Source organism: Anser anser (genome assembly GCF_964211835.1).
Source record: "Anser anser genome assembly, chromosome: 9".
NCBI classification, from domain to species: Eukaryota; Metazoa; Chordata; class Aves; order Anseriformes; family Anatidae; genus Anser; species Anser anser.
In genome coordinates, this window is record NC_139729.1 from 21,205,649 (window position 1) to 21,226,311 (window position 20,663).

General features: G+C 35.7%; 1 protein-coding gene across 1 annotated transcript in view; it reads left to right on the top strand.

Annotated features, from left to right (window-relative positions):
- The window catches only part of PEX5L (peroxisomal biogenesis factor 5 like), a 114,340-nt gene that overhangs the window by 78,638 nt on the left and 15,039 nt on the right, over positions 1 to 20,663 (top strand). Inside the window, exons 4-10 of the mRNA XM_083848437.1 lie at positions 2,134 to 2,343; positions 3,437 to 3,563; positions 4,708 to 4,804; positions 10,587 to 10,682; positions 17,606 to 17,722; positions 18,656 to 18,799; positions 19,640 to 19,710. Of these exons, the coding sequence (XP_083704563.1) occupies positions 2,134 to 2,343; positions 3,437 to 3,563; positions 4,708 to 4,804; positions 10,587 to 10,682; positions 17,606 to 17,722; positions 18,656 to 18,799; positions 19,640 to 19,710 (862 nt within the window). The remainder of the gene's footprint in view (positions 1 to 2,133; positions 2,344 to 3,436; positions 3,564 to 4,707; positions 4,805 to 10,586; positions 10,683 to 17,605; positions 17,723 to 18,655; positions 18,800 to 19,639; positions 19,711 to 20,663) is intronic.

Sequence of the window (20,663 nt, forward strand, 5' to 3'; positions counted from 1 at the left end):
ATTTGTGCTAAGGTAATCTAAGCATTTGAGTTGATTTACTGAGATACCATAAAATCAATAGTGCTACCATGTTCTGCTGCAGTCTCATAAAATGATTTGTCTCGTTAGAAGCCATTTAATTAAAATCCATATACATCCAAATTATTAAAATAACTAAATGACTAATTAACAGTTGGGTGATTATCTTCACATCTAATTAATGTGTCTAAAGCAGTATGCGGTTTCTAGTAGCAAAACTGGAACACTGAATTAAATTAACAATTGTAAATAGTATTTTTTCCTTTGATATAACTAAAGATATTACAGGGATTAATATAAATGTTTCAAGTTGTTTAAGATGGTGTTGTAAAAATTAAGTGTCTTATGTCTGGATAAGATCCTATATCTGCCTTGAATATCTGTCAGATTTGGGGCATTTTAATCAGATTTTTATTTATAAGTTTTTTATTTTGTGAAGACTGATGAAATCTGGTGATTTACCAAGAAGACAGATAAAGCACTACAAGAGATGACAATATATGTGTCAAAAACACCTCCCCTGTAAAATGATAATGCAGAGGAGGGAGTTCTGTCTCTTGTATGCTAAAGAATTTCCAATATTACTCTTCAAGCAACTTATAAATGAGAAACTCGGACTGAAGCCTGGCTTATATACTGATATGGTCTTTAACAGAGCAAGCAATAGAATTTCTAATTATAGTTAATATTTATCTTGAAAAGGACAAACAGCAACAACAGTAGAAAAAGTTGCTAACCATACAGTTATTCCTTTTTGACCAAAAAAGTTGGCCAAATGTGGGGCAACGCAGATTTGTTCGCAGGAAGAAAAGACTATGTTATTGTCTTTTGTGCTATAGTTTTCTGCACCCTGTTTCTTCCAGTACAGCAAAAATCTTTACTGTCAGAATCTCGGGCCCTTTTTCAGTCATGCATAAATGCACAGTTCTCTCATTGTTAGGATCATATTCTCAGTGCTAGGCCTTCCTTTGTTTGAAGCTTTTCTATCACAACTGTTCTCTCTCACCTGTTTTATATTTTCTGCATCTCTAACAGACACAGGCTTCAGAGAATAGTGGCATCCATTGCTTTTTGCCAAAATTTAACCATGGGCAAAGCAAACATAGCTCTTGTTTTCTCCAGTTCCTTTCCTAATTTAGAAAGATTTGTTCTTATTAACTTCACAATTACATTTGTTTTGTCAAGCAACATGTTCTAATATGTGTGATGGAACCTGATTTTATATGCAATTCTTTTAAATTAATGACAAAAAAAACACATTTTAGACTACAATTTTTAGTAGAACCTAAAAGAAGTCAAACTCTCACTGAATTTGAAAGAACTAAACATCTAACTTCCCTCTGTAGTTTTAAGCTTTGTCCAGAAACACTTGAAGTACAAAGGTTAGAATATTTTTTACCTTATAGAATCCTGGCATCACAGAACTATCTAGATCGGAAAAGACCTCCAAGATCACCAAATCCAACCATCAATCTGACCTACTGAGTCAGGTCACTAAACCATGTCCTTTAGTACCACAAATGAATTAATAGTTTAATGAGAAATGAATTAGGTGAATAGTTCTAGGAAACTAAGGTGAGTTGCCTACTAGGAAAAGAAAGATTGGTTCAAAGTATTTTTTTCAGAAAGATTTTTTTGAAAGTGGTTGGTTAATGAAAAAAAGCATAATTCAGCATCTTTGAAAAAAATCTCTGAATGTGAAATGTTAGAGAAAGCAGTCCATTCTTCAGCTTTTTCCTTAATGGCATGTGGTACAACAACCTAAGCAGCTGTTACAAGTATTTGGTAAGCCATAAGATTAAGCCAAATCTACCCAAAAACTCAACTGTACAGGAAACCTTCACAACATAAGAAAAACTGTGGACTAAGACCCAAGAGGACGTTCTGAAGATTTTCAGAGCAAAAGCCTTTCTTACAAATCAGGCTTTTTTAAACTGCATCCAGTTAAGCACATGAGATCACTAATCATATTTGAGTACGCTGGTCATCATCTTTAGCAGGAAATACACATCTACTGTAGTCAAATGAAAATGCATTAACTTAATAATTCCTCTTCCAAATTAAAAAAAAAAAGTTATTTGAATTAACATTGAATTCTAACATTTTGTCTCTAAGTGTTATCAACAGGTTTGGATCTCTTGGATCTTAGTGAACCTGTCTTACAAACCCAAAACAAAGCAAAGAAGTCAGAGAATCCATCAAGAGGTGAAGGCTTAAAAGCTTCAACCCACAGAAAGAAGACAGACAATTCTGACCTTATCAATGTGGACACTGAGCAGAAAGTCCAGACCGTGAGAGTTTCAGACAAGTCTTCACTAGATTTAGGTAAGAGTGTAGCTATTATATCAGTGTTATATAGCCTTGCTTAGCACAAGTTTCTCCTTGTTACTAGCCCAAAATAATGAGCAAGATCTGAATTTCCACTGCACCACACTTTAGCAGACAGTGTAAACTTAACTTTGTGTAAACATTTTGCCTTTATCATTATACATATCGTCAGTAAATGTGCAAATAAAGATCTGAGTGGATTTTACAAAAAAAAAAAATAGGATCAGTAAAATGGTAGAAAAATCTATAACGCTATCATGAGAAACCAATAAAGGGCACAGATCAGAAACAACCCACAGTGGGTGTCCTTTTCAGATCTTCATGTGCTAGAAATACACAAGAATTTTTTAAGTACTGCTTCACCTATGCATGCCAGAGAAAAAAGTTCTGGACAGAAGAGCTATATTTATACAGATTGAACAAAAACCTGAATACAACTCAATAGCCTGCCAAGCATGATCTATAGATGAGCTTTGGAAAAGGTGAATTTAATTTAGTTCCATCCAAACTAAATTACTTGCACCGCAACTGAGAAATTTGCAAGGTAAATGTAATTTATACCAAGGTAGCAAATTTTCCTTTCATCAACATAGAACTTTTATATAACTTTATCATTGAACAGGAGCTGAATATCTCATTTTTGCAAGGCAAGTCCAACACATGATTGAATCCTATTGGTTGCCTACACAGTCATTTGTGAATGGTAGTCACCAGAATAAGTTTTATTTATACAATCTGAATACAATTAAGAAATTAAAATATATTCCTATCAGTATAATTTTATCAACAGATCTAAATTACATGCAAACCAATGATTTTAAATTGAGATTTCCACTGACTTTCTGACCATGAATCTGCTTTTGGTGGCCTTAAAAATCATGATTTAGAAAAATGTTGCAAATTCCCAAGTATTTTTACAGAATATCAGCTAGAAAGGTGCACAACATTTCTGTCTACTGGACTTTAATTAAAATAGTCTTTGGTGGCATGGCTTCACAATTTCCTCTGAACTTATATTCAACAGAAGGGAATTAATTCAAGAAACAGTAGTTTCTTTGATAAGTTCATATCTTCTTTTGTTATCTTTCAGTTGATATTCAGACACAGCTAGAGAAATGGGATGACGTCAACTTTCACGGAGAGAGGAGCTGCAAGGTCCACCCTTCTGCAGAACGAACATCATCATCATCTAGAGCTCCATCAAAAGAGCTTTTATGGTATACATTTTGCTTTTCTTAGAAAAATATTTCCAGTCCAGCTCTCTTAATTAACGATGACAAGTCATATTATTAAATCTGTTAGGATTACATTGAAAATATGCAAGCAGACATTTTGGACAATGTATCATAAACAAACACACTATAAAATTACATTTTGTCAGCAATTTTTAATGTTGTGAAGAATAGCAGGTGCAGTTGCTAAATAGATGGTGGTGAAAATTCCACAGAGGGATGCAGTGATCCAAAAGACTACAGATGTGAGTAAAACTAGTAAAAAAAAAGATACTGTGCAGTGATGTGACAGTCACTGGATACCCAGTGTAATTTCTTTGCTATCAAGAGGGCAGAATTTCTGTGTGGAAAAGGCAAGAAAAAATATACAAGCCAAGTATTACCTCTTTCACACAGTTCAACTAAAATTACAAAGGATGTAAAAGAGGGAAGAATTGGGCTTTGCCTTTAGGACCAGGTCACACAGATTAATTCTGCTGTCTTCTTGGTATGTAAGCAACAGTCATTCGCTGCATTATGCATGACCATGATTATCATTTTCGTACACTAGAAGCAGATTCCTGACCAACTGATGCTCATCCTGTGTCTTAAACAGCCCTTTATCTGAGTGTTTCATTAACTTAGAGCTTTATAGAAGAGTTTCGCTCAGTTAACCTGATTTTGGCCTACAGGGCTTCATTTTCTGAGGAAGAAAATAGGATCTTGTGGCACAAACAGGCACATAAGCCAGGATGAAGTCTTGCAATGTGGCTATTGATTCTTAGACACTGACTGCAGTTACATTCTTGTGTTGTTGCCTAAACCTCATTTTGCATTTCTATGAAATGGAAGTGTAGTGGTAGAGGCAAAGTCTCCATTCCATTATAGTAGTTTAATGCCCATATGTGCTTGGTGCTTTACTGGTGAATTGGGCCTGATTCCGTTTTTTTGCATTACTATTGTCTGCACAGAACTGAAAAATGGAATAGCAGGAACACTGAAAAGGGTTCAGGCACTTTTGAAATCTCCAAGTTAAACAATTCAGTTAAAAGAGGTAACCTAATTAGTCTGTATGAGCTTATGAACCTGAAATAGATAAGGCAAAGCATCTTAGTCTGCAGTGACGAATATGTAAATACATTATTTCTAGGTCCACAGAAAATAGATCACAGTCTGAGCTGACTAATGTCAAGAGTGCCTTGGACACTGATTCAACATCAGAACTAGAACTTGCACCTGCAATACAGGTAAGAAGATTTGGTAAATTTAGTAACATTAAAAAGGCAAGTAGGAATTGTCTCATTGGCTAACTGTTCACATGCTGGAAGAACTATTTAAGGGAAATTTTCAGGATCATCAGTTAAAAGCCTCATACAGCTGAATCTTCATACAGCTTCCAAATTAGTATATTACAAAATTAGCATAACTGTCAGCATATCAAACATTCAGAGTTTAACACTGCAGTGAACTGTGTGACCTTCCTGTACAAAAAGATATCAAACTGCAGTTTACAGCAGTATCTGCTTTCCCTTCCTCCAGTTCTGAAAATCAAGCTTCTTATGGTTCCCTGTTCCTGTAATATAGCTTTTCCCAAGGTCTCTTGGTCGACCAGGAATACCCAAAATTGGGAAATGGCAAAGGAATACGGGAAAGAATCATTAGGCCAACATTCATTAGTAGTTTATCTCCACAGGTAGGAGAGCAGTGTGTTCAATGGACTTTTTCCTGCTGGAAAATGAACTCCAATAAGGAGGGCTCTGGGTTGTAAATTTGTAGATTTGCCCAATTCCACCGTCATATAGTATATTGAACAGGACTTTATGGAAATTACTTAAAGTCATATGGTATTATATATATGTATGCATATATATGTACAAATACACATTTATATATGCATTCATATAGTTCAGATTGCTTATACACCTTATTTCCAGTTTTTTATTTCTTAACTGAAAGTTTTCAAGTTCAGCCAATGCTACTGGCAGGGGTGAGAGCAAGTTGTTTGGTGGATTCACTTATAGTTGAAAGCAATTTTTCTCTCAATTTTTCTACAGCTATTTTGAAGCCTGCACTTCAAAACCTTTCTGTTAGATGTAATATCTGGAAATTAATGAAAATTAATAGTCCCATTTGAAAATGGAAAAATGAGACACCAAAATGTCAAATGTCTTTTTTGGAGATCATGCACGAGTTTTTGCAGAAAATAGAAATAGAACCTAGTTATCAAGACCCATTTCTATATTTTCATTAGGGAAAAAGTGAAAAAGTCTCCTTTACTTTCCTGCCATTTCTACATTACAAACAGGATATTTTTTTTTTTTTCAATTTTTATTTTTCCCCCGGAAGGTTTAACTAGTTCTAATGCATGATGTCTTTTTCATTCTGTACAATATTTATACATCTTAGTAATGGAAAAGATCTGTTGCATATTATCTACTTTAGATGGACAGCATCTTTTCACATGCTTTGTCCATCTTCTCTTGAAGTACCTCTAACCACTTTTTAGGAGGCTATTTGTCAGCCTAATAGATCTAAATGCCATCTTTATGTTTAACCTGGATGTGTTTAAATCAAGTAGACAGTCACAGATTATAAGTCTGTGGCTTTCTGTAAAAGCAATTGCACATACAGCACCTCTACTTTATATGGTCTACTTCCCATTCTACTAGAATAACTGCAGAAGCAAAAATCAGCATTTTTAATTCAGTATAGATTCAATCCTTTGAGTCTCCGTACTATTTTATAAAATGGATGGTATTTGAAAATTTAAAAATCTTAAGTTGAATCAGCCAACTTGAAAGAGAAGCAGAGTATAAAATTCTTATCTGATGCTCTAGTATATTTCATGTTTTGTTTTCCTTTATCATAAGCTCCTTTTTTTCAAACTCGTGATCCACTCAAGTCATGAAATGTTGTTGACCTGGTAATTAATAGTGCTTCATCCTGCTTATACTTGGACTGTCAAATTTGTCAGTTCCCAACAACCAGGCTCATCTGTTTTGACAGAGTTCTTAATCTGCTTGTAAAAGAAATCATATTAGTAGTGCTTTTATCAAAGCATGTTTACCATACTTTGTCCTCTATAGATCTTGTCTATCTCATTTAAGGGTAACCTTTGCATATGCAACAGATTCTGTCATACCCTAAAGATTTCATCTTGTCAAACTTGCTGCAGTTAGCCATCAGTAGTTGCTGAGACAATTGCCTTCATCACTCATCTTTGATGTTAGATTTAGTTCCTCAAAGTGAAATACTAAGCAACTAGGTTACATTTTCATTAAAATTATGCAATCTCCTTAATGAAATCCTGTGTTTACCGTGCTTATGTCATACAAAATCACAAAGGCAAGCTTTGAATTAATAAGAATCATAGAATGAGGAAGAAATGTCTCTGAATGCTGGAAAGGGCAATAGCATGGTAGCTGTCACTGGATGTGGCCAACTTCCTTCTTAGTATTCTGCTCACATCATATGTGTCCTATTATTAACTCTTAAGCTGTATTGGCCCAAGTATCTTTGTTCATTCTTTTATCTGCCATACCAGAAAGTTCCTTGTTATGGTTTTATTGGTACGAGAGCTCCTACAGTGATGGGGTTTTTTGAAGGTTTATTTTCTCTCTGACAGTTACAAACTACAGAGGGAGGTAATATGTTAAAATGTATATGCATAAACTCTGCTTATGTTTTAACTTTCAAAATACAATTTAAAACTCGGGCCTCGTTGCTCACTCAGAATGCATACACAAGAAACCTCGACATACTACAAACTATACCTAATTCTACTATCTCTACACTCTTAGACCAACGTGTATCTCAAAGCCTGTAAACCTTAGAAACATACAGTTTTGGGCAGCAGTTTTTAGAATGCATGATTTATTCCCCACTTCTCCCAGATACGTATAGTAAGACAAATGGCCTGGATCTTTTTGGATGTGCCAGTTACTCTAATAAAATTAAGTTACAAAGGACAGATTTAGCTCGTTATTTGAAGACCTGCTCAAAAGTTAAGACTATAATTTAAGCCTCTCACCAACAGTTAAGGTCCAACAGCACATAAGCAGACTACAGGTGCAGGAAACTGTGCGCAAATGTATTGGAATGGAAGATTTTGTTCCCGAAGACAGCAGCCAGTGATCAACTACAGCACCTCCACTGTAGAGTGGTGAGCATATCAAACCACAGTGTATGCAGGCTGTCCATGCCTCAGACATACCCATTCCACCCCGACCCATACTACACCTTGGGCTCCCGTTAAGGGTCACAGCTGCAGAGTCCCAGTCCATCACCAGCTGGAGAGGTGAAGTTCTCCAGTGCTGGCACTCCATTTCCATCCCCTCTCTTCCTGCACTAGCAAAAGGCAGCATGTTTGTTACACATGGGGTTTTTCATTTCTGGATATCACAACTCAGAATATGACTCTGCGTTGTCTATATGCAAATGTAGCTTATGTGGGTTTTGTTAATTACTTCTTTTTTCCCCTCTGATTGAGAGCAGGTGTGCATTTAATGGAGGAGAAGGTGTATTTCTGTGGGGATTACGCAGAGAGAATGTGTATGCTGTGATATGAGGCAGAGGAGGGGACTTGTGTGCTTCTTTCTTATCTTCTTTCTCCTCACCTCTCTAACTGCCCCAACAAGCTCTCTCCCCTTCTCCAGTACTAGTCAGTCTAAACATCATGATTTATGCTATTGTCCTTGACCTAAGGCAATTACAGTCACTAGAAGCAAAAGATTCAAAAGCTGATGTAGTCAAACATTTTGCAAGAGTCAACTCATAAATAGTGAAAAGGCTAGGAACGTAATTAATGTCTATCAACACACTTTTGCGTGAAGAAAAAACAGATTTTATTCTTTGATCAGATTGCAGGTTGGGTTGATAAGCTGCTGTGTGATACTCAGCAAGATGTTTGACTTAGTGTACTATATTCTGATTTAAAAATTGCCACCATGCAATATGAATAAAGCAGCTGTTAAACAGATTAAGGCTAGCTAACAAGTTCTCAGGACCGGTAGTTATTTACTAGGAATTGTAATCATAAAGGGGGATTCTTCTGACATTACAAAGAGAAATCATGATCTTCAATATTATTGATCTGAAAATAAATATGCAAGCCATTCCTGGTGAAATTTGCATATAATGCAACAGTGGACTGAATAAAATGTAAACAAGGGAGTCATAAAAATGAGCTGGTGACCAAGACACCTATATAAATAAGTATTACAATATGGTTGCTTGAAAAATCATACATTACAGAATGAGAATGCAGGCTCTACTTACAACGCTATGTTGGAAGGCAATTCTGAAAAGGATCTATGGCTCAGAGTGTACAAACATGTCGCTGTGAGTGCTCCCTGTGCGGCATTGTGACAAGAAAACCATAGAAAAGCAGGCATAATTAGTGGGAGACAGGAGATCACTTGTTCCCTGCATAAAGAAACAGCAAGACAGGTATTGGACCATAGTGTTCACTTTTGTTGTCTGTATGGCTATACATTAAAGCTATAATAAATTAAAGAGGGAGAGTAAAAGTGCCACAAAAAGGTTGAAATCTGAATAAAATGCCTCATAACAAGCTAAGTTAAGATCTTAATCTCTTTATAACATTTAAAAGATAATTAAAAGCAGATTAAAGTAATGGGTATCTTTCCACGGAGAAAATAAGGGGTACTAAAAACTGCTTCACACTACCGGAGAAAGGATAAGAAGTAATAGCTGGAAACAGAAATTGAAAGGAATAAGAGAAACGAGGAGGTCAATTAAACAAATTTCCAAACATAGTAACAAGATTAAGGTCTCTTGATAACTTTTAATTAAACCCAAGCACATTCCTCAAAGACATATATTCCAGACAACTCCACTTACCATCAGTAGAACATCACTTTCATCTTATGGCTGTCCAAGTGACAAAAGAAAACATAGAAACAAACAGACTATTTGAACAAGTTATCTCCTCTGCCCTAAATACTGTTAATCAGTAAAATAACTGTTTTGTGTATAGGAACTTTAGGGCTATATTGACAAAGTATGTCATCTTTCTAGTTAAAAAGGCATGAGTATACACAGGCAGACAGACATGTCTGACCATGCTTTGCACACTGTATGAACGCACAGGAATGTTATTGCATGTTTCATTCCAAGAAAGCAAATTCCAACACTTGCAGATACAGCCCAATGAGTCTGAAGTGAGCAAAATTAGTCTTTTAGCAATGTGTCTTATTGAAATTGAATATTATAAGTACAGTCATCAGAAACATAATCATGTAAATTAATGCAGTTGGGACCATGGTCAGGCAAATGGCTAATGAGTTTAACCTCTGACAAACACGAGAGAATGGATTAGCAGTCAGAGCTCTGTTTAGCAAGATTAGGCCACTTTGTGATTTTCTATGCCATCACTGAATACTGTTTGTTTTTGTGTTGTGCCTTTTGTGCAAAAAGCATTAATAAAATGTTTTTTAGCAAGAGAATAGGGAGAAACTTGTTATGGACTTCCAATGGGACTGACTGATAGTCAGGTGTAGAAGGGAGCACAACTACTGGTTGTAAAATGCATTTATCCCTCCAGTGAAAGCCATAGCAAACCTGTCTCTCCAATGTGATCCCAAAGCAGAATCTGAAAGAAAAACACAAAATATACAGGCAAAATGAGAGGCTTTCTTCTTGGAATATACTGAGTGGAATGCATTGCCACAGTCATAATACAGGAGTAGGAACAATTAAGGTAAAAGTCTTAACAAAAGAGCCATCTATTCCCTTTTTAGCCCAGTACTTTCACTGTCTTTTCTTGGCTGTCTCTTTAATTTTCACACATCTTGAGTAATAAGAAAACTGTAGAAAGATAAGTTATTCTGCTTCTGATGAGGAATGATCTTTCTACAGTGTATGCGAATTCAGAGGAATTCATGCAGGGACACGATTAGTTTTGCCCAAGGAAAAGGCCATTTTGGGCTTGAGGCAGTTAAGGAAATAACTCAGAAATTTTGCAGAGAGTATATCATCCTATGCTGAGTTATTCTTTTATTTCTTTAGGCACGATCAGCTAAGGAGCAACGTTGGGGAGGGCCTCTTCTCTCTAGAAATCACTCCTTGGAAGAAGAATTTGAAAGAGCAAAGGCAGCTGTTGAGGTATTATTTCATTTACTGTTCTCATTTTCATATAATGTTCTATGGATTTTGTATTCATTTTGCAGCACAAGTAGAGGAGAAAGTTGGAAGTGGATTATTCAAAGCAGAGAAAAGATATGGTTCTTGGAGTTACTCATTTAAGATATCAGTTTCTCTCTTAACAAAAAATACAGCCTTAGCTATAAATGGACATGAGCCAGAACTAACTTTTCAAAATTGATTTTGTCTTACTCTAATACGTGGGTCAAGAAAAATTCCCCGTAATGCAAGTACTTCAAAAATAAAGGTATATGAGTGAAAACTGCTTTTTCCCCAGCAACTGAATGTGTCCAATCAGTTATTTCAGCTCAGACACAAACCAATTCTGCACATTGAAATTGGAATTCAGAATCATTGATAAAGAGAATGATTACTTGGTGTAATGGATGAGTAACTGCACATACAGCCGTAATCAGTGCATTTTTATAATTAGAATTATAAAAGAATTATAGATAGAATGTTAAACATCAGAGTATTCTCTTCTTCTGATAAAGGAATTTAGTTTGAAAAGGTGAAGGTATTCAAATAGTTCTCCTATCTACTGTTTTTTTTTCATTAACTTCTACTTTTCTAACATGAAAAATGTCTCTTGAGTGTTGTCCTATACCACTACTCCCAACTGAAATCCTGCACCAGTCTTAAGATAAGGTGGCATACAGATTTTTTAATAGAATCCATTAAAAAATAAGGTACAATTGTCAATTCTGAGCATCATATCTTCTCCGAGGTTCAGTCATAACTGTTTAAAATCCCATTGCCACAAACAGCCAGGACAGCTGCATCCCACTGAGGGATTTTTCCCACTGAGGGAAATTTTTCATGATATGATAAGGTAAGACTACATGATTTCTACCATGGTTTCACAGGATCTTAATGCACGTAAAATATCATCTCAGTTTACAAAGTTAAAATGGACACAATCAGTAAATTAGCTGTTTTATAAACTACAGACTGAAGAGTTTATACATTTGTATTCTCTGAGTGCCTTTTTTCCTGACCAATTAGATTAACAACTTTAAATAACTGTTGGTGATGCATATGTTTTGTTTTGTTTTGTGGTGTTTTTTTTTTTTGATGTGGCACATCACGCACATTTGTTCCTGGCAGGAAATGAGAGACTTGCTTTCAGATCACCAAAATTTTCTAGATGTTCCTAATTGCACTGCAATATGATCCTTAAGGTGGGACATGTTGTGCAGTAATCTGTGGTTGAGACACAGGGAATCTGATGGTGAACATCTCTGCATTACAGTTAGTGGTTAAGCAAATGGTGTCAGTACTTTTGCAGTTCCCAGAAACCACGTGTGATGGGGAGTTCCTAGACAGATTACAAGACTTTACTGAATTACTTTACAGAATAAAATAAGGGAGAGAATGTATTGTAAAAAAAAGGTCATTCTGAGGCAACAAAGATTATTAAAATGCTTTAATGTAGTCTTGCAAACAGCTATTAAAAAGATTCTAATTAAATGTTTCCCTAACTATGTAACTGGAAGTCTAAGTAATTCTTTCTGCTTAAAATAGAAATTTAGACCAGGTAGTTAAAATAGAAAGGAGATGATTCTTCAAGATCTTATAGAGTAGTTATTTTCATTTGCATCTGAAAAGCATTGAATTTTCATCCTGGCAAAAATGAAGTGGTAAGAAAGTTAAGGTGATTGAAATAAACTGAAATAAATTGCAGGCCATCTCAGAAAGATTAGTGCTTTCTTAACCAGAGAATAGATACTGTTCAAAAATCCTTCTTTTAGGCTTAGGATGTTTCTGTAATATTTCTCAACTGGGAAAGCTCTGAGTGGTAAGATTAGCCAGAAAACTGATCAAGAAAAGGAAGTGAATCTGAGGTTCTTCATTGCCTGCTTTGAAAGGAATTAATTAAAAATTCAGTAAATGAAGACACCAAACTTTATCCCCCACCCAATACTCACTTTAGAGCTTTGGGAATGGTCTTAAGATGTCAAACTCTGAGATTAATGAAAATCTGTGAGGTAATTCTTTCTTAAGTAGGTTTAAAGATGTCTGTGTCATTGGGGATTCTTTAAAGAATAAAGAGATAAGTAAATTAGCTTTTTTACTACAGAGGATCTAGATGCGCTTGCACTGATTGGGTCCTTGCAGACTTGGCTACCTTTTCTTTCATTCTGGAAACCGGATTTGATTTTTTCCTTGTCCCTTTGCTAAACACTTGAGGGAAGCACAAATAGCCTAATGTCGTGATTTCCAAGTGCCATACCAAATATGGTCTAAAATATTTTTTCTACTAATTAGATGTTTTTTTACCAATAGTCAGTACTTTTGAATTAAAAAAAAGAAAAAAAATGCTAGCATGAGAACTCAGATCCATCCTGTATCTATATTCTGTTAATATGATTGTTTTATCCTGCACCTTCCTACTGGTAGTGAGTTAGAATTAACAAACATGAAACCAAGGAAGTGCAAAAACTTCCAACAGAAAAATGTCTCAGACATGGAAAAAAGCAATTTTAATATTTTCTTATGCCACATTTACCTGGTGTAGATATTAAATTGCAGATGCCACACTGTTTTGTGAGCTTACACAAAAGAAATTTTAAACCATCCTTCTCGGCATCATTTTATTTACAACATGAGCCCTTACTGTATAATAAATATACTGTTATGAAGCATCAGAACATATTACAGCTAAATTTTGTGACAACAGTTGTTAGTAGTAATTAGTAAGTGCACAAATTTAACATATTGATGCAGTAATTCAAAGGAAGAACAACCACAACAGCTTTATTACAGCTTTATTTTTTATGCGTTGGTCAAGAAGAAACATTGCAAACTGAGTTTTAGCAGTACGGGACAGGCAAAATTCTAATCAAATGTGATAAAAACCGGTAAATTTAAAAATTAGCCATCAATATTCTGAAAATCCACCCCCCACTCCTGCCATTGTATCACAGGAAATAAAGAACCTGAAGAAATTCTGTCTCCCACTGAGACACTGCTTCAGCGTATTTTTAAATACTAAGGGTAAAAACAGTCTCTTTGACAAAATGCAGAATATTCTGCAGGGAAGGAGTCAGATGGTATGAAACATTTTTCCTGGTTGTCATTTCACTCAAAGGCTGCAGATGATCTGAGAATATGTTAAACGTGTTCAACTGCTCTGAAAACTTTTGATATGTCCAAAGCAATTTGCCAGTGTTAAGGTAGGAAAAACACTGAAATGAAATAATTGGCACCAGTCACATAGCAAATAGAGTTAAAATTCAATTTAGGAGTCTTGATCCAGAGCCAGATTTTCAGAAGCATTCAATATTAATTTAGCCCTCCTACTACTGAAGTCAATGGAAAAACTGCCACTAATGACACCTGAAATAGCCTTAGGCCTTTAATAAAGACCATGCAATATTTACAGTCCTCTTCTTCAAGGACATTAAACTGCTCCGCTATTGACATTGTTATTTGCCATGGCAATATTATGGCATTTTATCAGGTGCCATGATTGAGCATGATCCAGTTGCTCAGCGCGGTTTTGCCATAGCAGTTTCAGAGCCCACACGTACTGAATGCATTTAGGAAGCCATAGCTGCTGCAGGAGTTCTGAAATTGAAGGGAACTCACAGTCCTGTTGTCCCTCCTCATCAGTCCCTGCACTGTACAACCATACAGTCCCTGGCTCCGGACTTTCCCAGCAGGTCCTGTCCTTTCAGGTAAATGGACCCTTAGTATATCTGGGCTCTTATATCTCACAGCTTAGAAAACAGAGGTATGGATACAGTCCCATTTGGGTCAGCATCGCAGAACAGTTATTTCTCTACTAAGGTAGTCTTACGAAATTCTCAGAGGCTTTCCAGAGAAAGTATGTATCTTACTCCTTTCTCCCTGTATTCCTTTCTTCCAAACATCTCCATTAAGACTACCACCTGTACAGATGTGCATAAGCTTATGTCTGAACTAAAGAAAAGTGTTCTTGTGAAACTCCACAGGAATAAGAAGGTGACAAGAAGAGTTGCTTAACACACAAGTTATGTCATAGAGGTATCTCAACACTTTACCCGGTGTTATGTAATAATTAAAATATTCTGTAATATACATTTATTTAAGGCAAAAAAATCAGTTAATCCCCTGGAAGTCTGGAAGGCTGATAAGAGATACATCATGTCACTTTAAATGTATTAATATATAATACCTTAATATTATATATATATATTAAGATATATCTATTCTATCCTAATAATATCTATATTAATATTTTGCAGTTGTAGGCTTGCTATCCCACCACAGCCTAGGAGTGGAATTCAGACAACTGAACTCTCCTAGGCTTTGGTTTCCTGTATCAAAACCAACAGCAGTTCAGGTGCCCTTCCAGGAAATTCCATACAGTTCTGTACAGCTACACCACTGAGGGTTTATCATGACATGAAGAGGAAAATCAAAATCATAAGAACCACTCGCCAAGTCAAGGCAAGGCTACCTTCCCTCCCCAACAGCCACATGAAGGACTTAAATCCATTTTGCCCAGACATGCAAATCACTAGTTATAGTTGCAAACTAACAGTTCGGTCCTGACCCCTGTCCAAGTAGTATGTGATGAGATAAGAGAGCTAATAGCTTAACTGAACTTCTCCCCAGTACATTTTTCCTCCATTTTTGATTCACTATAGATAAACATTAATCACGGTTATTTGAATGCATAGTAATTCATTAGCCTTTTAAGCAGAATATGCACACAGTGAGCTTCTGTGTGTATTATAAATATGTAACTAAGCAGCAGTATTTGAATTTAAGACTTAAAAACACTAAGTGTTTTTATATATGACGAAGAAATGTGATTTGATATGTTTCCAAGTCAGTGGGTCGTATAAATGATCTTTGTGGGAAAAAATGCAAGAAAAAAAATCTAATATAAACATCATATACATATATATCATTAGTTCTATAACTTAATCTGTTTTAAAAGGCATTACTAATTACTTTTCTGTAGTTATATTAATATTAATCTATAGAAAAGGGAAATTTCCACTCCTTTACCTCATCCTGAATCTCCAAATTACTTATAGTAAAAACACGGTCAAGTAATTTTCTTCTTCAATGCAGCACAGATTTGCACTGAATGCAAAATAGACCATGGAGATATTTGTTGAACAGGATAGTTTAAGGGATTCAAGTGCCTCTGCTCATGGCTGATAAAAAAGGGCGAGATCTGAATCATTATCCTGGCCTTTTCAATCCCTAAATGGACATTTCAGCACAATCTCACAACTATTTAAAAGGCTGTATTTCCTTCAAATTTGGAATGAAAGCAAATTTTGAAACCTCAGAAGTTGTTGTGTAACAGAGTTGTCACCTTCAGTTTGCTTCTATTAAAAAGAGTGTAATCTCTCCAGGCGTGAATGATTCACGCTCGTTTCCTAGTCCACAGAGTAACATAGCAGGTATCTTCACAGATCCTGCCACTGCATAATTCATGCTAGTCTGAGTCTCCTGGATATCAGGAGGCAGATGACACAGGAAGAGTCAAAGGGAAATGCCTGTTAGATTTCTAGACAGGGAATGCACCTTGCCATTTGCAAACAGCCTTGTGATTTATAGTAATAGCACCTATTGATAGTGGTTGCAAGCCCTCCTAACCCTTCATATCTAGTATCAAATGCTCTCATTGCTGACTCATTCTAGATCCGCTAATAGTCTGCGTTTTCCTTTTTCCAAGCACCTAAGAAGGAGGCCTGTGGCAAGTAATGCAATCACAGATTCAGATTTTGCAAATCATGCCTGGCTGTGGAGCCATTGAGCGATTGATCTTGCAGTAACAATTTGGACAAAACTACCTGGACCAGTTTCTAACAACTTTAAATAATTTTGTTTAGTACCTCACTCTCAAATAGGTCTGTCTATACCTCAACAGAGTTATTTGTGCTATTTTCTTTGACATAAATAAACTAAGAAACTGCGCCCTCAGTAGTGCTGTTTTACTGAAATACTGGCCATGCCCTTAACGAACTGGAGAACTTTGCAAAGGCTTGCAGTGCTGAGCGTATATTTTGCTATGGGACTGCACCTCAGGGCTATGACTAATGTGTGGCAGCTGAAAAAACAGCACCTTATCTTGGATTTCCCCCACTTTTTTTTTTTTTTTTTTGTCCTGTTTCTGTTTCTTGACATCAATTTCTATCAAACAGAGTGGTTCCTTCGTTCTGGTTGTTACCCATCCTAAACCTCGTTTGTTTTTAATCATTTCTATTTTTCTGTTACATGTTTTTCCCTCTTGACTTTCAGCTAAATCTTAGCCTTACTGTACAATTTTATAAGCTCTTACAGATTCCTTTCACCAGCACAGGATATGTTGGGATTTCTCCAGTATGTCAAAAGACATTTAATTTGAATTCTCTTGTGCAAACACTCTCTGTCTAAGCTTTGTCATTACTCTTTTATGGAGTAGAAAATGCTGAATCTGTCAAAGTAGGATGCTTGTTCTGTTTTAAACTGGTTTATGTATTGTTATTCTTTAACATGTATGCTTAGGGTTGTTTTTGTTTTGTTTTGTTTGTGGGTTTGTGTGTTGTTTTTTTGGGCAGTATTAATTTCATTCAAATTGTATGTAACAATTTGCTGTTAGCATCAGTGCAATGTAGTGTAAGCTGCTGCAAATCCTGCTCCAAATAGAACATATGCTGCCTCTGAGATAAAGAGATTTCTGTTGAAGAAACGCATTCCAATATAGGAGATGAAATTTAATTACATGGAATTCCAAATTTGTACTGTAGTATTTCAGTCAGTATGATTATTAATAGAACAAATCCTGCTCAGCAAAATTGCCAGACTCAGGCCACTGGTAGAAAGAAATTAAAAGCTCACCATTTTATTTTAGAGTTTTGTTGCTCTTTTTCTTCTTTTTTTTCCTCTTTTTCTTCCAGTCAGACACAGAGTTTTGGGATAAAATGCAAGCAGAATGGGAAGAAATGGCTCGCAGGAACTGGATTTCAGAGAACCAGGAAGCACCAGGACAAGTCACCATCTCAACCATTGAGAAGGTAACACGAAGTTTTTAATACAGCACATCCTTCCTGTGAAATTTTTAGATGAGCCTCAGCTGTTCAAGGGAACCCAAGAAAACTCTTCGAAGATAAGGAAAGTAATTTTACCCAAAAGAGCTCATCCTCTTTAAAGTGTCTGTGAGTAGAGTAGATTTGGAAGAGTACTGTAGTGAGAACACACTTAGACATGCACACTGTTTGAATTCAGCCAAATGGATCACAAAGCAAACTGCTGGATTCTGGGCACTTTGAAGACAGGTGCTTAAGGAAGAGCAGCAAATACTAAGAAAATCTGGGCTGACACTTTCAGAGAATAAGAATGACGTATTCTGTCTCCCTTCTTCATTCCCTCCATTGTGTGCTTTACTTTTGTTTATGTAGCCAATATTAGCATACACACTTCACACTGCAATGGCAAAAGGATAAAAAGGCAAAATCTAAAAAAAAAAATCCTAAAGTAGATGGTTGAAACACCATTCTATATCTTGAAGGTTAATTGAAGATTTCAGGGTATCAACTGAACAGAGATCAGGTTACAGTCACCACAGGGAGTCAACCACTTGAGGTGTGCTCTTAACCATCAAATTGGATGTCCTGGGCTCAGGTGAGGTTCAGTTCTGCTAATACTGCAGTCAGTGTGAGCTTGTATATTATCTTTGATGGAGAGTCCAACATGAGTATCAGTAAGAATAACTTCAGAGCTAAAGTAAATATACAGAGAGCACAATATAAATGCCCAGTGGTGGTTAGGCTTTTTGTTTGTTTTTGTTTTACAATTCTTGTAATTTAAATTTCACAGAGTAGCTCATACTTTTTTTCATAGAACAAAGGAGGTTTACATCCATTTGGAAAATTGTGAATCATTTAATTTTACAGTTGCTGTTCCTTACTGCAGTGCTTCATCATGGGTCCCTTAACTCTCTTCTCCAGGGATATTATTTTCATACAGAAAACCCCTTCAAAGACTGGCCAGGTGCTTTTGAGGAAGGACTGAAAAAAATGAAAGAAGGTGACCTGCCAGTTACAATCTTGTACCTGGAGGCTGCGATTCTACAAGAACCAAATGATGCAGAGGTATTCACTCTTGTGCCTTTTATTGACAAAGGAAAAGGGGACACCATTTAGCATGCAAAGATGGAATGGTTTCATGGCTCAAACCTTTGCTAGTCATGACTGACTGAAACAGATTGAACAATAATGGGTTTGGAATAGCATATGCCTTGAAATAGATAAAGGTGAGCTCTTTGTAAAATGAGAATCTATTCTTGAAATTATAGAATTTCCAAGTTGTCGTTTAAAAGTATTGAAAAGAGACAATATTTCAAACTTTTCATTTTTTTCCTGATGTTTTCAACCTATTAAACACTTCTATTGAAAAAGCCATTGAGTTATTGAAAAAGAATGTTGACAAAAAATTTAAAGTTATATCAATTTCTACAATACTGATGTTTTCAATGGGTATATACTCTGTGAAACCTGAAAAATATTTACAATATTTACAATTTAAGTATCTAGGTTTCTTTGAATCTCTTGCTACGGTAAAATAAGCAGCAGTATTTCAAAAAGCCCAGACCTTCCAGAATCTTTTAGACCTATACAACTTAATAGTTGTTCTTCACTGTTTTCCATAAAAGTCTAGTTATATTTAAAATATACAGTAACTCACATTTGAGAAAACATCATGTGATTATGCACTGACAGAATACCTTTGCACTGATTGATTATAAAATTAACAGGCCCAAAGATATTCAAAACTGCATTGATTTGTACTGTTGGTATGTTCACCATAGAAAAATCTGTAATTAGAACATATCTATTTTTATTTACTTCCCTGCTGAACAGTGATACTAGTTGTAACTCTGCTTGTGCTTGGGTATATATAACAAAATAATACAGCAATGATTATTTTTGCAGGCCTGGCAGTTCCTGGGTATAACACAGGCAGAGAATGAAAATGAGCAGGCAGCCATTGTCGCCCTCCAAAGGTAGATGAAGATAATTGCTAAGTAAGGGGTCTAATGAGTATTAGGTAATGGAGATGTAGGTATACTTAACCTCATACTTGTAACACGAAGCATTCATTTAACTAAGTAAAGCGTAGGTGCAGAAATCTTCCCAGTAACTTCAGAGTGATTAATATTTCTGTTTAATGAAATAAGTACAGTATTTAATCTAGTAATGTAATTAGTTGCTCAGAAGAAAAGTTATGTGGCCTGATAAACGTGAATTAGACATAATGCAAATAAAGTCTCTTTTTGATATTCTAGCCACTTGGCATATTTTTTGTAGTCTGTCCTTTAATGAAGAAGTTTTCTTAATTGGAATGAGCACCCTCCAGCAGCTGAATACTAAACTGAGAACATTTATGGTTGATAGAGATATAAAGATGATCTTATGCTTGTATGTAAAACATCAGTTCCAAAATACCAGCATTAGTATTACCTTTCTCTAGGGGGTTTTCATGTCTCCACTTGAAACAAGTACCCTCTCCAAATTCAATTATATTAGCAACGTTAACCATCAAGTCACTTCACCTAAGGATACTCTAACTCATTTATGTGTAACTTAGTGTATCACCTGATAGTGAAACCAAGGGATTGCCTGATTGACGGCTTTCCCATTCCCACAGATTTAAAACAAGAACATTCAAACAATAGATCAGATTCTGTTTTCATTTCATTATATATATAGCTGTGGAAAGATTACTCAAGTTGACTGGCTCTAGCATTATCAAAGAATTACTGAGAATTTAGCATCAGTGTCAAGATTCATAAGAAAGAGATTTTTGTCTTCGGAATACTTTTTTATAGAGCTGAAAATCATATTAAACTGTTTCCTTGAATTTACGTGAAGCTTCTTTTTATTTACTAGACAGATAATATAAAATGAGTCTACCCAATCAATGTACTCATAACCAAAAGAATGAAAACATAACCTG